A 16,660-nucleotide genomic window follows, 5' to 3' on the forward strand; every position below is an offset into this window, starting at 1 on the left:
TACAATCTATTTTTTGACTACTATGTCTCTGAAGACATTACCCCCCCCCCAATATATGGGGAATCTGTAAGTATTCTTGGAAATAAGGCTTGACACAATGCTTTGCAATGTGCCAATTTTGTAATTAAAAGCATCTAAAAAACGAACACAATGCAAGACAGAATCTCAAAGGCACTAAGAGTGAAGGTGTGCTCTGACACCTTCAAATCAGCCGACTGAAAGGCTAATGCTCAAGCTACCCCCTCTCCATGGGGGGGGGGGACACCATACAGGAGGAAATTTCTGTGGACTGAGGTTTTCCAGATGCAAACTCAGAAAGACAGTTGCTGGTCCATGTTTGTAAAGTATTTATTGAAATCTGGCAAATATCCACAGTAGTCGTTTCAATACCCATGCTACAACTTGGATGCTCTCAATCATATAAAAATGCATTTTTCAAATATTGTTGGAATTAAATACTGAAAAAATAGTCTAATGGTGTTAAGGCACTTGAAAAGTAGTTGAATATAGGAAACTTGTGCAAGAGAAAACTATACAGCTGAGTTACAATCGTAGCTACTTCCCTAGGAGAAATGTATTTTTCTTGGTCTTCTACAGCCCTTATTAGACCCTGCCCCAAATGAGCTAATGTTACCAAATCCAGCAAGTGGTCCTCTAGAGATCTGGGCCTTCACACAAAAACCAAGCAGGACCCAGAGAAGAAGGGAGAACTATGCAAACGGCACACAGCTCTCGCCTGAAGAAAAACTCAGCTATTACAGCCTCTACGCATTTTGGGATTTTCTCTTTCATCTCCAAAATGTCTTGGAAGTAAAGAAATCCACCGAATATTAGGCTCCATTGCCAAAGGCAGACAGAATAGCATGTTTGATATCTGGTCAGGATTCATAATGGGAAATGTTTCAGTTTAAGGTGGTTCCCCCTCCCCCCCCATATCAGCCATTTTTTAAAGTGAGGGCTGCCCTTTGGTTTCGATATCAGATGCCCAGGGTTACACACACAGCACCCAGGACAGGAGATAGAGAAGAGATCCTGCTTTTGTGTTCAGCCTCCAAATTGGCCAGTTATGGAAAGAATTTTAAGAATGCCAGTCACCAGTCACGTGTTTCAGGAATATAGTGGAGGACTGAATACCTAGTCCAACCCACAACAAGCAATGCCATTATCAAAGTTGAGCAGGTGACTGCGTTTGGTAAAGATCAGCGCAATAATGGAACTTCACTGTAGAGATAAATCTACATGGTGGTGCCAGATCTCAAAACTGTCCACAAGTGAGGAGAAGGCAGCGTATTATTCTGGGAGATTCTGCTCAGCTGGTGACCAAGTAAACAACAACAGAAATGGTCTCACACGTGGCATCCTTCTTCATTCCTCTTCAAAGAAAAGGCCCAAGGAAGCCACATCATCAAGACAGCATAAATAAGTGCTGGGAGCTTCAATGTTTTTCCCCTCAATGATTCTCTGTGGGTTAGTCTACTCTTTAGCTGAAGGGAATTCACCCCCTGCGCAGAGCCAAAACACCGGAATCTGACTCCCTTCCCTCACAGCAAGGGACGTATTGCCCAGGCCTGGCAAGAGTTCTCCCCACTGAGAAACCTGACTGAAAAATAAGGCCCTTGCAGGAAATTGGAACAATGGCAGTGATGGGAGCTTATCTGTTACAGGATTGCTCTGAAAAAGCCCCAGCCCCCCCCCGGATAAGCCACTTCTGAGGATCTTGCAGCACACGGAGCCGCAAACAGCAAACGTCTCCATGCATTCGCAAGACATAAGCATGCACCTAGTTGGGCTTTTTGAACGGTGGCCTGGGAATTAAGGCTCACTTGCTTTTAAGACGGCAAGCGGCACAAAGCTCAGAATACAGGTTACCCCTGGCTTCAAATAAATGGGGAACAGGAATGCATTCCAATTATGCATCATGATGTTTAGGGCAAACAATTTGTCTTGCCAAGGCACTAGATATCTTTGGTTTGGTGTGCAATGATTTCATTCATTTCAAAGAGAGGTAGGATATCTGGATCTTGCTCCACTTCTGTGAGCCACAAAGCAGCAACATCCTTAACTCATCAGAAAGCTGGAAAGAAAAATATGTATGTGCATGTATAAAATCTTCCTATCTACAGTACATGTACTTAATTATCAAATCAAAATAAGCAATGCCTCCCTAATCCTAATGACGCTGAGTGAAAGCAAGTGCATTGTGCACGACACATTTAAATATTAAGTCAGCATTACTTGAAAGCAAGGTAAAAATATACCAATTGAATGGCTGTATGAGAATAGAAAGCAGGGAGCACAACGTGGGTGGGGTTTTCTATCTATTAAGAATTTAGGACAATCCAAGCCCATAATGGATGGGCCACACACTGTCCGTTGGGTGGGTGCATCTCATCACGCCATCGAAGGTCTATTTTTGGAGCAGGGTGATTTAAAAGACAGAAAACGCATACCTGTATGGATAGCCGTGGTATTTGGATCTAAAAATTGAAAGGAGCCAGCTGAAGAACACCACCACGAGGCCGATGCCAGCCACACACATGACTATGGAAGAGCAAAGAAGGTGATTCATGCTACCTGAAAAACCACTGTGAGATTGAAATTTAAGGAATGGGATTGAGCAGAAGCCTGGAAAGGGTGGCGGCAGCGGGGGTTGCAAAGTGTGAAGGCAACCTCCAAGAACCCTAAAAAGGGCCCCCCAAATCCTTTAATTAAAAAGGATGGCAAATGTATTTTATGCTGACAATGGACAGCAGAAATGCTGTGTTCAAATGTTTGTACCAGAGTTTCTCAACCTTGGCAACTTCAAGCTGTGTGGACTTCAGCTCCCAGAATTCCTTAGCCAGCCATGAAGTCCACACAGCTTGAAGTTGCCAAGGTTGAGAAACACTGGTTTAAACCCTCTCTCCCTTCCCCACTTGCCTCCAGCAAGGGAAAGCATTTTGCGGCCAATTCTGGTACTTACTTTTTCTCTTCCCCACCTCCAGGTCGGATGTAGCAGCTTCGTAAAGGAGCACGATCCCCAGAGTGACACCTGCGTCTATGAGAAGGTGGGTTAAGGCCAAAAACTTGGACGGAGCGAAACCTTTAATCTTTGAGGCAGACAGTCACTACTGTTCCGGCTGCAGAGTTTTAACATCCGTTTCACGATCTGGTCTGTCTCTTGGTTTAGATCAGAACAGTCAACCTGTTCAAACTCTCTTCCTTGACAGCGGAAATGATAAATTCTGCCAGGGAAGAGCAGGTTGCCTTTTCCCAGGCTAGCTTTCAAGGCATCAGAGGTGAGTCCTAATTAGGGCTGAGCCTCTGATACGTCTCCCCATCTGCCTGAGTACTTGGGCTCCTCTCTGCCTAAAATGTGGCAGATGGCCCTACTGCTCCACCAGAGCGCTGCAGCTCCCCACTTCTCTGCAAAAGAAGACAGGCTGCTTAGGGCTGGGCCAAGAAGCAACGGTAGCCCATCAGGCATTTTTCCACGTGGAGGCCAGGGCAGTTCTGCCTGCCCGCCTCCTCCTTGCATGGGTAAAATACCACACGTGGGATGTTCTGTCTGGGGCTTACGCCTGCATGGTTTTTGGACCTGGGAGGCCAGATTTCTACACTTTAAACACTAAAACTAGTTAGTTTAAATGGAATGGTTAGTAAAACATCTGCCCATGGTTTGTTGACTGAGGTGTGTCATCTGAAAACATAGAAGGATAATTCCAAGCAGGGTGATGGGTTATGTCTACAGGTAGTCCTCACTTAGCAACCACATTTGGGACTGGCTACTCCGTCACTAAGTGTCGCAGCTACTAAGCAGAAAATCACACGACTGCGATGGGCTTATGACCTCATTTCCTTTTCAGTTAAGTGAATTGCCGCAATCATTAAGTGAGACATCACATGACTGCAACCTGTGATTTTACTTCCGCCTTCTCCATTAATTGTGCTTGTTGGAAGCTGGCTGTGAAATGCACAAATGTCAATCACATGACTGCGGGATGCTGTGACGGTCTTAACTGCGAGGACTGGTCGCAAAGCTTTTTTTTAAAACCATTGTAACTGCATTGTAACTTGTAACACCTTGCTAAACAAGCAAAGACTACCTGTAGTTAATCAGGATAGCAAATACTTCTGTGGAGACCAATTGCAACTGGAACAGAAGCCGCTGCCCTCAGATGAATCCATTTATCTCTTACCTGCTCCTACAGATTCATCCCAGTGATCTGTCCAGATTGGCATAAGTAAATTTGCAGTGCACACACCCTCAGCCCAATCCATGCCATCTCCTAAGTTGTAAAATCATCACACATGCAGCACAAGGCTGAAAAACACTATTTTGGATTGTACTTTTGCATACAGCACTCTATTCATCATTAAGGATACTAAACAGTAGAACAATATGCGTTTCAGCAACAAATTGTGCTTGACTGCTCCCATGGATGTAGCTCTGGAAAATAAGAGGTCAAGGCATGAAATTACTTTTATGGGACAAAACCCCAAACCTGCATTTGCACGTGAGCACAAAACTACAGAAAACCAGTTCTTCAGAAAGCTGAGCTCCAGAACAAGTTGATGGCGTGTTCTGGTAATGAATGCTTTCAGCAGCGCTATTACCCATCAGCCACTGAACCTGGAAACTTCCCAGCAGAGGAGGGCCTGAGCCAAGGAGAATTACCTTCGAAGCCGAGGGCCGAGAAAAGATGCTAGTGGTGACTTCATGGCACGTTTTCAAGCAGAAATTAACTCCCACTTACCATTTGACCTGTATGAGGGTTCTTATGAGCATATGGTGGCCCTCTGATGTGATTCCACATCTGCCCTGATGTCATAGCCAGAACAAAACACTAAAAACACAAGACAGCGAATCAGCAGCCAGGTGTGTGCCACCAACAAACCTACCAAAGGGACACTGCCTACATATCAACAGGGCTAGTTCCTTTTTTTCAGACTTTCAAAGTTATTTCAAATGTTTGTTCTTAATGCAATCCTCAAAATTGGCATTTACAAACTATTCATGTGTTAATTACACAATTATGTGACTTAATCAGGCATGTCTTATCCCGTACTAGTATTACATTTACTCTCAAAGAAGCCAAAATGAGCTAAAATGTTGATTTCAGATCTGCCTGTTTCCTGCAAAAAGACCCCTCCCAAATAGGAATACAGCAACTTTATTTCCTATAAATGTCAAGTTCTCACTTTAAAAAAAGGGGGGGAAAAAAGAATGCATAATGCAGCTTATTCAAGATAGTTCACCTTGTGTACCTGTGTGATTGAGTAGAACAGGAAGGAGTCAGCAGAGGTGTTTTAAGTGTCAGATTGCTTACCAAAGCAGCAAAGGCCCAGCCCGCCTTGTTATGGAGGAAATCCAGGTTGCTTCTTCTTAAATAGACAAGGCCACCAATGACAGCCAGCAGCAGCCCCAACATCAAGGGTCCAGCATAGTTTGGTGGTCTTATCACTCGGATCTGTGACAAAGACGGGGTGCAATTGTCATTTGGAATATACTTGCCCCAAGTGTTATTATTTCACTGCCGTCAATCGGGGATGTAACCTTTCGGCATTAGACGTCTCCCGCGTGGCTTCTAAAACTTTTGCATGATTTATGGCAAGAGAGTGCATCAACTTCTCTGAAACTGGGGGCCCTTGCCAAAGTACTAGATGGGACTCCAGCAAATCATTAACATGACTAATGACAGAAGTTGATCCAGAATGTAATATAATTTAAAACAAGGATTATGTTGTGCATTGTTTATTAATGTGTGTGTTCTGTATCTTTTGGGGGACAGGCTAGAAATAATTCATTGAAGTGAGAAATAAATGCTATAATTTTACAATAAAAATAACTTCCACTTATTCCACTGCTCTCCTATTGTGTTGGTGGAGGAGAATCTGTACAAGGAGGTCTCCTTCAATGTCTTCAGATCAATTTTCCACCACAAAAAAAGTTAATTAATTATGGTTTACAAACAGCCAGGATTACATAATATTCTAAGACACTGTGTGCTTTGCTTAGTTTTGGCTTGTGGTGTTGTACTCAATCCCACTGATAAGACTGAACTCGGCTCTGCCTTAGACAAGCTAACTGTCATTACCTATCTTAGGGTAGTTGACTTTAAGACTCAGTCTCTTTGCATAGCAATCTGACTCTTTGAAGCTGAAGGAGATGCCCAGGAGTTCAGCGGTGGTTCCCCAGAGCAAGTAGCAGGATAAGAGGCCACCTCTTTGTGCATTCAGAGTTAAAAGCATAACACTGGAGGCAAAATCTGGCATTTACTTACATTGACATCTGTTCTATCAGCCACCCAGCGGGCAAGCTGTTCAGCGGCAAAACCTCGCACTTGCAGCTCATAAGTATCTCCTCTTTTTGGCTTCCCTTTTGGTGGGAAATTAATGAAGGTTGGAGCAGAATTCATGTTGAGCTTTATTTTTCAGTAAAACATACAAAAACATGTCATTGAAAACGTTGCCAAGGTTTAAAATCCATGCTTTCAAACAGAACTCAGATTCTCAGTCTATGGCAGTGTTTCTCAACCTTGGCAACTTTAAGATGGGTGGACTTCAACTCCCAGAATTCCCCAGCCAGCCATGAGGAATTCTGGGAGTTGAAGTCTTAAAGTTGTCGAGGTTGAGAAACACTGGTCTATGGAAACAATCAGTAATATTCAGTTTCTGATACCACCAGTCCCTCTGTCGGTGGGACACAAGGGTGGGAAAAGCCCCTTTTGTCCACTGGGGCTACTCTAGAGCAGTGCTTCTCGACCTGGGCAACTTTTAGATGCCGGCTGGGGAATTCTAGGAATTGCAGTCCACACCTCTTAAAGTTGCTGAGGTTGAAAAACGCTGCTCTAGACAAGCAACTTGCAGCTCACACTCTTACAAGCCTAATCCTTACAACTGGCCTTACCACAATCCAAAATATTCTTAAGAGAAACAATATTTAGGGACTTACTTTTGAACAAACGTGATTCAGATTGCTTTCTAAACACCTTAAGAATTTTTAATAAAAGTGATATATATCTTTTTCTATTCTTTACTCATACAAAAACCAGCAATTCCTATAAGCTCACTACTTTAAGTCACCAGAAACTCCTCACCATTTGAAATACGTCAGCTCCTTCATCAAAATCCACCATAGCAAAAAAGATCTTGTTGGTAAATGCGCTTGAGTATCGCCAGGAATTTGCCAGAATCTGGTACTCTTCATCAGCCTGCCTGTCACAAATGAAAGGAAGCATTAATGAAGAAAGACCCGATTTGAAGAAAATAAGCTCAGACACACACTCTGGAATCGGTGCTGCAAATGCTGCCCCAGTATCAGGGAGGAAGAGGCAAAAAGAGGGGAGGAAGAGGAGAGCCAGTTTGGCGTAGTGGTTAAGGTGCTGGGCTAGAAACCAGGAAGCTGAGAATTCTAGTCCTGCCTTAGGCATGAAAGCTGGCTGGGTGACTTTGGGCCAGTCATTCTTTTTCAACCCAACCCACCTCACAGGGCTGCTGTTGTGGGGAAAATAGGAGGAAGGAGTATTAGGTATGTTTGCCGCCTTGAGTTATTTATAAAAATAATAAAGGCGGGATAAAAATTAAATAAACAAACAAACAAACATGAGCCTGCCCCAGGCTTCTCACAAAGGCTCTTGCTAGCCCTCCCCGGAGCCCAAAAGCTTTGGATTAACACCAAGAGCCCTTCCAAACTTTGCCACCAGACTGTAAGTACAGACTGTATTAAATGTATGGAGAGTATCCACCTAACTGTATTTAATTCATTTAGTTCAAATTTAAATTTAAAACTGAATTTAATTTTTTCCCCCCACTGCCACTCATTTCTCTGTCCTGGCTCTGCCTGCAGTTTGAAATGTGACTTCAGCTTGTATAAAGGTGGCACGCTGCTGTTTCGTGAGACTCAAAATTGTGCACCATTTAGGTTTGGCTAAAACAAACTAAAGCCCTCACAGCTGCCTTTTGGTCGGATCCCTCAAGCCCGTGCTACATCTGTGAATATATTTATACTCGTGCACAGGAAAACAAATGTACCTCAGGCCTGAGAAGCTAGAATTTAATTCCAGAATGGTGTGGAGAGAATTTTTATTGTTCTCATGCCTTTGACATGCTCATACCAAGGGCAATGATGGCTCCTGAATACCTCTGCCTTTGCTTGCCTGCTCAGGGTCAAGTCAACGCATCCGGTCACAGCAATCCTGATTGCTAAACCATCCTATACATGGCACAGCTATTCCCTCATGACATAATTCCTCCCACAACTGCTACATCGATTTACAAACTGTATGGCTCCATAAGCCACAACATTCTCAAGGATAATGGGTTTGTTTAAAACTTTCTCCATTAAAAGTGGGATGAGGGTCAAATAGAATAATCATCAACTTGATTGGCATTCACAGCATCAAAGGCTAAGTACCCTGCATTGCAAAGTGTTCTCTGTGTCTTCCCAAAGAGATACCAAGATTCCCGTGAATCCCCATCTGTGAACCCCTATCCATACTCCTTACAGCTGCAAAACAATTCTTTGTCCATGGTCAAATGTATACATGCAGTCATCTTCAATCTCTGTTGCGTTATTTAAGAACTTGGTTGACCAGTTTCTGGTGCTCTTTGTTCCTAACAGCAGACCAGTGACTCATTCTAACTTGCTACCTTTAATAAAATAATCTATTGGATCCTCTCCAAAGGTTGAAATGTTCTTAAGTGATATTTTTTCCATCTAAATCAGTTGAAGTGTCAGTTTCCACCAAATCAATTAAAGATGAACTAAGCAGCAGTTTCTAAAATCATTTGCTTTTATGAACTTTAGGAATCTTATACGAATTGTTCAAAGAAATGCTGTTGATAAGATGCAACTATAGCAGGTGAATTCATTTTAAGAGGAATATTTCTAAATTATCATTTTATGAACGGCTACTTCATTAATTTCTAACAAGCGTTTTGTGTTTCAGCACAAAACATTTTAAAAATGCACTAATTAGTATACTTTTCTGGTAATATGGTGAACACACAGCCACACTGTGTTTCTTTCATCATTGTGAAGGATCCTTCATTGTGTAGGATTAATTTATCATGAGAACATGGTCCGCTGGATTCCGGTCAAAAGCTGCCCAAGTGAGACGAAGGGAACACAGTGGTGGCTAGGTGTTACAACTATATGAACCACAATGATCTGAACCATGGCTTACTGGTGTAATAACTGAAATCCTTACCTGCAAACAACACATTGTCTGTGAGGCTGAAGAGCGGTGAACATTACTATCACAGAGTAGTTTCTTGGTGGTGCCTTTATGAGACGTCGAAATTTGTCCCCATTCAGTCGAATAACTGACCTTTTGCTAGTCCATTCCATCAACTGGCTCACTTTTTCTGAAAGCACCATCTAGATTAGAAAGGAATTCTGCAACATTATGTGCATGCTGATTTTCAAGCCTCTAAATGGTCACAGCTTGAATTTTAAGCATATTTCATTCAAATGCATATTAGGGGTTATCCTGTGATCAGTTCTAGCTCCCACTAATTTACTCTGATGTGGTAAATCCATAATTACTTGATTCTCTCTTCACATGAAATTCCACGATTTCCACATCTCAGCCCTATACGTGGTTTTTCTCTTTCACCTTTTGATCTCAACTCCATCTGCAAGCAATCCACATCCTTGGCAAAGTTGAAAGAAGCCCAACAACACAAGAATATTCATAAAAGTTATTTCTGCACAATACACCTAAATGAAAAACATGGTCTACAAGTTAAAAAGAATAAGCCCAAATCAACCAAACCATGTTGTCTAATCATGCTGTTGCATATATAGTACTGTGCAAAAGTCTTAGACCACCATTAGATTTGTTGTTTTAGCAATGGTATAATGACCACATATAATTATTTCTCAGAGCCCAATCCTACGCATGTCTACTCAGAAGTTAAGTCCCATTATACTCAATGGATAGAGGTGTTTGTTTCCAGTGAGTAGGATAGGATTACACCTACTTCCTGCTGAATACAATGGGCTTACTTCTGAGTAAGGTAAATAACACCATTTTCAAACACCTCTATCAATGGGGCTTACTCCCAGGTAAGTGTGGATAGGATTGCAGCCTCAGTCTCTTTATTAGAATACAACCAGAAAATACAGGAAATTTGTATGCAGTATTCAAAGAGAAAAAAATCAGGAATACACACACACACGCGCACACACACACTTTTGCAGAAGGGGAACAGGCTGAAAAGGCTAAGATATGCTAAAACTCACTAAGATTGGAATGAGGATCAGTGGAAAAGAGTAATATGGAGTGATGAATCCAAGTTTGAAACTTTTGGGTCCAATCATCGGCAATATGCGAGAAGAAGAATTGGAGAGAGATGGACGAATGAGTGCTTGCAGCCTTCAGAGAAACAAACACAATTTTCAGAACATCTTAGCCTAAAGAGACTGAGGCTGCAATCCTATCCACACTTACCTGGGAGTAAGCCAGGTAAATGTTGCCAAATGTTGCCATTTGTTAATTACGGATTCTGCAAGCGCAGCTGTATTCTCCCCGTCTTTTCAGGAAGAGCAAGGCAAAGAAATCCTTATACAAATAGCATGCAGGCCCAGGCAAAGAAATACACAAATAACCAGTTTCTGCATCGCGGCTCCACAACCTGTTTCCTGCACGACCGTTCGGAGAGTGACATGACGCCCCCCCCTTGAAGCCCAGCACGCACGTGGCTGGCAGGCGGCCCGACACATCCAGCTGTCAAGGGCTGCCCTGAGAGCACAGCCCAGACCGCCAACTTCTGGGGACTCGGGCTGTATTCACACGATGCGGGCGTCAAGCCCCAGGCAGGAGGGCAAGGCGCGGAAGCAAGGCCTACAGAGGCGCCAGGAGGGTCCCTCGCACGCGGGCGAACGCGGGGGGGCATTTCCAGCCCGCCCCGGGCTCTTGCTTGGGCGATTCGGAGCGCTTCCTCCGGCGTTGGTGGAGGGGTGGGCTGAGCGTAAGAAAGGCACGGGCCGCCCCGGTCTGCGGGGGCCCTGCGCGGCTTCCGAAACGCAGCCATGACGACGCAACAGAGACTAAGACCTCCGCAAAGGCCAGGACGCGGGGAAGGCGGGAGCCGGCCCGAGGGCGCCTCCTGCCGCCAGAGCCGCCGGCTCCCTCCCATCCCCGCGTGTCTCCCCCACTCAGCCCCCCAACTCCCCCATCCGGGGGCGGGACGGGCCGAGCGGAGCCCTCCGCACGCCAGCCCTGCTGCCCTTGGCTCGCGCCCTCTGCACGCGGGCAGCGGCCCTCTCTCCCGCCCCAGGCACCGAGTCCCGGCGTCCTGGATGGATGACCTCGGGGTTCCCCTCAATCCCCCGCCCGCGGCGGCCGCGCCGCTCACCTCTTTTTTCTTCTGCCCCTCCACGCCGGAGCCGCCCCAGCCGACCAGCAGCGCCAGCCCACCCAGCGCCAGGGCCCGCAGGAGCAGCCGCCGCGGCGTCGCCATGGCCTCGCCAGCCTCTTCCCTCAGCCGGAGAGACGGCGACACCGGCGGCCCTGCGCCCATTGGCCAGGCCGGGAGTCGGGCCAGCTCCGGATTGGTCGAGCTGCTCTCCCACCGCTCCCCATTGGTCCATCGCGTGTCCTGATTCGCTCTGCTTCCGACCTTTCACCTTTGGGAGGGGAAAGCAGAGGGGCCGGGCCCGGGAAGCGCTCGGCGACGAATGAGAACGGGGAGATCTGGTGCGCTATGATTGGAGGGTAGAGCGCGAGTGGGCGCGGCGAAGGCGGGGCTACAGTCGAAATCGGCGCGGCCCCACCCAGAGCTCTTTGGGGCTGGTGGGGGAAGCGCTGCGGATGATGGGAGGAAGAACGCAGATACCGGCTGGGGATGATGGGCGTTGCAATGCAGCGTATCTTGGAGGGCTTCAGGGCAAGAGTGCGATTGCGTTGAAGAGTCCATTACCGAGCCTGGTAAAATCGGAGCGGTTGCCAAAGTGCTTTTTTAAAATAGAGATAAGAGAAAAACTTTCCATCAGCCTTGATCATTTTCCAAAACGTGTGAAAGGATAAACAATTGTAAATTAAAAATAATAAGATAAAAACATGAAACATTAAAGCTGAGTTTTAAATGCTTGGGAAGTTCTTTTGCACTTTCTGTGCAAAGTGGTGGCTCAGGAGATCCATGAAGGCTTTGGTGAAAGAGCCGCCAAGTGATGGGATGAACGGTGGGGGGGCTGCAGGTCATTGTTGGTAATTGGGGCCAGCGCTGTCCTTTCGCTTGTTCACTTCCCGAAAACAGGACAGTGTTTCCCAACCTTGGCGACGTTAAGAGAGGTGGACTTGAACTCCCAGAATTCCCCAGCAGGCTGGCTGGGGAATTCTGGGAGTTCAAGTCCTCCTCTCTTAACGTCGCCAAGGCTGAGAAACTCTGCCGTAGAAGATGCTTCTGTCTTTTACTGACCCCGCGGTAGGTGGGGACGCAGCTGCCCGGGCAGGGCGTCTGGCGGGAAGATGCTGCCAGTCGGGCAGCGAGACGCCCGCGAGGAAACAGCCAGGCTCGGAGAGCCCCAGGGAGGGACTGCCCAGTCCGAGCCCAGGGTACAGAGCTTCTCTTCGCCTGGGACAGAGGGAGCCCCCCTGCCTCTAGGCGCACCCCACCCACCCACTGCGGGGAGCACGCCCGGTCTTCGTTTCTGGGAGGGAGAATTTCCGGCAATGCTCTTTCCAGGGTGCAGCCTCGCCCCTGCCCCAAACCGCTTGCAGAATCAGAGGGGGGGCGGGGGTTGCTCCGCTCGCCCAGGGCTTCCGAACAGCGGCCCAGCTTGCAACCGCGCCGCGGGGGGCGCCTTCGACGAAGGGCGCCGCGCGCCGCCCAGGCAGCGCCCGCCCGCTCGCCGGCCGGCCGCCCGCCTCCTGCCCCGGCGCCCCGAAGCCGCGCGAGTCGCTGCTGCCGCGGCCGCAAAACGCTTGCCCAGACGCGGCGACCCAGCCGCGCGCGGCGCAAAAAAAGACCTGTCAGAAGTGGGATTCGAACCCACGCCTCCATTCGGAGACCAGAACGCCCCGCCCACCGGGAAGGCTGCTCGCCTTGAGTCTGGCGCCTTAGACCACTCGGCCATCCTGACAGCACGGCGAGGAGGCGCTCGCGGAGCCTCTTCAAGCCTCCGCCAGCGAGGCGCGGCGGAGGAGGCCGCGCTCGCGGGCGAGCCGGCTCTTCCGACCGCGAGCCCGGCAGCCGGAACGGAACCCGCCCCGTTCGGAGCCCCCTCGCTCGGCGGAGCTTGTCCCCCTCGCATCGGCGGCGCCCCCTCCCCTTTTCCTGCCAAACTACATCTCCCAGGATGCGTCGCTCCCCGTCCCCAGCGGGCTCAGGCGCAGTAGTGCGACTTCCGACCCGGCGGCCATTTTATTCTTCGCTTTCCTGCCGAGGTGACCCGAGAAGGGAGTTGGGCCTTCGGAGAGACGCGGGAGAATGTTCCCTTTGGTGCGAAGAGCCCTGGCCCTTTCGGGTGAGTGTGCCACGACTCGAGTCCCGCTCAGCGTGCCCGGTTGACATCGGCACTTCCGCGCGTTGATTGTGGGGGCTCCTCAGTGAGGACTAGGTGCATGAAGTGGGTCGTGCCCCCTCTTTCTTGGCAGCGTGCCGGTGCCTTGGCTGTAGAGCAGGCCCAAAGGCGGGCGAAAGTGGCCGACTTGGCAGCGAAACAGAAGGGCTCTTTCAGCCTCCCGAAAACCTAGTCCGCGATTCCCTGTTAAAGCGCTGGGTCTGGCCCTGTTTTTTTGGGGGGGGGGGGAATCAGCCGTTTTGGGATGGCTCCGAGAAGCGCCGCCCTGCGCTGCTGAGCAAACCCTCTGCGATTGTCTGAACCCGAGTCAGCTGGTTCTCACGTAACGCGAACCCCCACCCGAGAGATGATGATGATAGTAATATATTAAACTTGTATGCCACCCAACTCTGAGCGGCTCACAGTAATCAAAGAAATTGCAAGGGAATCAGCGCAAGAGAAAAAGTGGCCAGCGCGATGCAGGGAGGGGCCTCCCTCCCCCCCCCAGGCCTGGGTGAGGAGCCCGTCTGGATCTTAGGGGGAGCCTCATTCCAGAGGGCAGGCAAGGCCGGCTTCCAGAGTCCTGATAGGTGATCCTGCTTAACTGAAGGAACTGAGCACATCAACCCTGTGAGATCAAATTGGCCAGGTAGATGCTGTGGGAGACAGGCAGTCCCTCGGCTAGCCAGGCCCTACGCATGGGGGGCTTTACAGGTAACGAGCGGCACCTTGAATTGCACCTGGAAGCAAACCAGCAACCAGCACAGCTCCGAGGCATGCCCTTCACTGCCTGTGCCACCCCATTCTGGACCAGTGGAAGCTTCCAAGTGATCTTTAAGGGCAGCCCTATGTGGAGCACATTACAGTAGTCAAGCTGCAAGGGGGCTATGTTGTGAGTGAGTGTCTGAAGGGCCCCCCGATCTAGGAAAGGGTGCAACTGGCGCTCCAGATGGAGTTGTGCAAAGGTGTTCCTGACCATAGCTAACACCTACTCTTCCAGCAGGAGCTGCGAGTCCAGAAAGACCCCCAGATTGCACACCAGCCTTGAGAGGGGAAGTGCTACTTCACCCTAGGTCAGAGATGGAACATCCCCAGATCTAGGCCTTTGGTTCCCTTGCGGCACTTCGGCCTGCAGACACCGCACGCTCGGCCGCCTAAGCTGCTTCCCACTGCAATTCAGTCTGAAAGCATTGCACGGTGCCACAACGGGGAAGAGCTGTCGGGACGAATCATGGCCTGCTTAGTTCAGTTCAGGGGGGCCTGGGCACCCCTCTCCTTTCCCTGGCACCTGCTCTTTATCAGGCAGTCCATGCCCCAAATGGATGCCAGGTTGAGGCTTGGAAGCCAGACTTGGTCCATCTTCCTGTAACTGCTGCCCAGAGAAAACAGTAGCTTCTTTTCTTCAAGAAAACGCAGGAGAGAAGATATTTTCCGCTGAAACGCTTAATAAAAATGGTTTTGCGTACTTATGGTATGTTAAGGGTTCATGCACAAATATTGTGATTATGGCCATCACAATAGGAAGTCTGTTGTGATCAGCTAACCTTCGGTCTGATGACAAATATTGAACTCGGCTTCAAGTTTGGAAAATACAGAAACCGGCCAGCCTCAGTTAAAAAGTGCTGGAACAAGGTAGCCCAGGCCCACGGTGACTGGGTCCGCCCGTTAATTGAACTTTGGAGCTAAGCGTGTCCTGCAGCAAAGGCAGAGTAATAATCGTATGTGCTTCATGCTAATTTGCCTGTTTGGTTGGTGAGCTGGCCTTCTGGCTCTTTTGTGTTCCAGCCCGTGGCATTCAGCATACTGTGACGAGACAGGCTCACCGCAAACTTGAACCTGACTTCCACGACAAGTATGGCAACCTCGTTCTCATTAGTGGGCTGGCATTTGGTATTGGCACTTGGGCCTATGTAAGTATTTCTCAGACAGCCGCAGCCAGAGCAATAGCAGGAATTCTACCCTTGTTCAATCGTGGGGTTTGCCTGTTAAAGTAAAACAGGGTTGGGTTGTGTCAGCTCAAGCACTTGGGCTGAGCCATTAACCATGGGTAAATAGGTTGTGTGAACGCAGTTGCTGTAATAGTTGTGGTTAACTTCTGATCACTCTTGCAGGCTTGCATTCAGCTTCCAATTACATGGAATTTCTCTCCAGTTGGCCAACTTACTCCAAAGGAATGGAGAGAAGACTAGAGGTGACTTTGTGATGGGAATTGGGAAGGAATCTGAGCTGTATTTGTGCCACCCCTCCCTGGCACTCTTCTCTGTGTTATGTATGATGTAATAAATGTATTGAAAATAAACAACTTTGAATCATAATGTTGGATATATTCTGGTAATACAGAATTGATAGTCTACTAAGTTGGGTTTTTGACAGGATGTTACATGTACATGCATTATCCATACATTCCCCGATAGAATGAATGGAAAGCGGACCTAAGAAAAGATTACAGATAGGTCTCAATTAGTGTGGCTAATGAATCCTATGAAATGGTTGCATTATTCAAATTTGCACTATTCGAAGTGATATTTCTATGGAAAATAAGGTAATTGGTTCAATTGGAATAGGCAATTAAAATTTTTAAACATACATTTTTATATATTTATTAATGAAATGCTGTATAAAAGGATAAATCCATATCCAAAGCATATCTGCTATCTCCTGTTTTCTGCTGTTCTTCAAAATGAGCCTCTTCTTTTTTGAATTCCTTCCTCAAATGGAACCTTCCTTTTTTCGTTTTGCACAAACCACCATTAGTGTCTAAAGCCCCAATGGCAGTAGCGACTGAATTTTGACTCAAACGTGACCTCAGACAAGACCTGGTATTTAGTGTTGTTATACTAAATCGAGTTTTCCACCATTCAAACTTGCACTAATCGTGACCTACCTGTATGTGGAAACTGCTTGGAACAGAGTGAAAATAATTGAGAACTATATGGAATCGGGCCAATTGGAAGGATGAAAAAGGATGCTTGGTGGAATTATGCAGGAAAGAAGGGTATGGATGAGGAAACGCATGTGAGGATTGCTGCAAAAACTGGGACAGGATACTGTGAGACTAGGCTGAAGTTGCCATAACCTAAAGATGAAGCAGGTCCCTAAGCAGAGAGGACAAAAGCCGGGAAACTTGTCTAAAAGATCCCTTCAGGGAGGTAGACAAGAAAGAAGCAAGTT

General features: G+C 47.6%; 2 protein-coding genes and 1 non-coding gene across 3 annotated transcripts; 1 reads left to right on the forward strand and 2 right to left on the reverse strand.

Annotated features, from left to right (window-relative positions):
- Window positions 1-330: 330 nt before the first annotated feature.
- On the reverse strand, window positions 331-11,523 carry MAGT1 (magnesium transporter 1). Its single transcript, XM_063313333.1, has 10 exons — window positions 11,344-11,523; window positions 9,192-9,361; window positions 7,080-7,197; window positions 6,264-6,404; window positions 5,310-5,450; window positions 4,737-4,826; window positions 4,366-4,429; window positions 2,963-3,037; window positions 2,451-2,541; window positions 331-2,074 (listed from the first exon to the last, which is right to left on the reverse strand). Exons 1-10 carry the CDS (start codon window positions 11,506-11,508, stop codon window positions 2,059-2,061), a joined length of 1,071 nt encoding a protein of 356 aa, XP_063169403.1. The 5' UTR covers window positions 11,509-11,523; the 3' UTR covers window positions 331-2,058.
- Window positions 11,524-12,957: 1,434 nt separating this feature from the next.
- Window positions 12,958-13,069, reverse strand: TRNAL-CAA (transfer RNA leucine (anticodon CAA)). Its single transcript has 2 exons — window positions 13,032-13,069; window positions 12,958-13,003 (listed from the first exon to the last, which is right to left on the reverse strand). It is a non-coding gene; the product is annotated as a tRNA-Leu (tRNA).
- Window positions 13,070-13,317: 248 nt separating this feature from the next.
- On the forward strand, window positions 13,318-15,804 carry LOC134504415 (cytochrome c oxidase subunit 7B, mitochondrial). Its single transcript, XM_063313617.1, has 3 exons — window positions 13,318-13,453; window positions 15,275-15,399; window positions 15,601-15,804. The coding sequence occupies exons 1-3, from the start codon at window positions 13,417-13,419 to the stop codon at window positions 15,676-15,678; spliced, it is 240 nt and encodes a 79-aa protein (XP_063169687.1). The 5' UTR covers window positions 13,318-13,416; the 3' UTR covers window positions 15,679-15,804.
- Window positions 15,805-16,660: the final 856 nt, after the last annotated feature.

This window comes from Candoia aspera, chromosome 12 (assembly GCF_035149785.1).
Source record: "Candoia aspera isolate rCanAsp1 chromosome 12, rCanAsp1.hap2, whole genome shotgun sequence".
NCBI lineage: Eukaryota > Metazoa > Chordata > Lepidosauria > Squamata > Boidae > Candoia > Candoia aspera.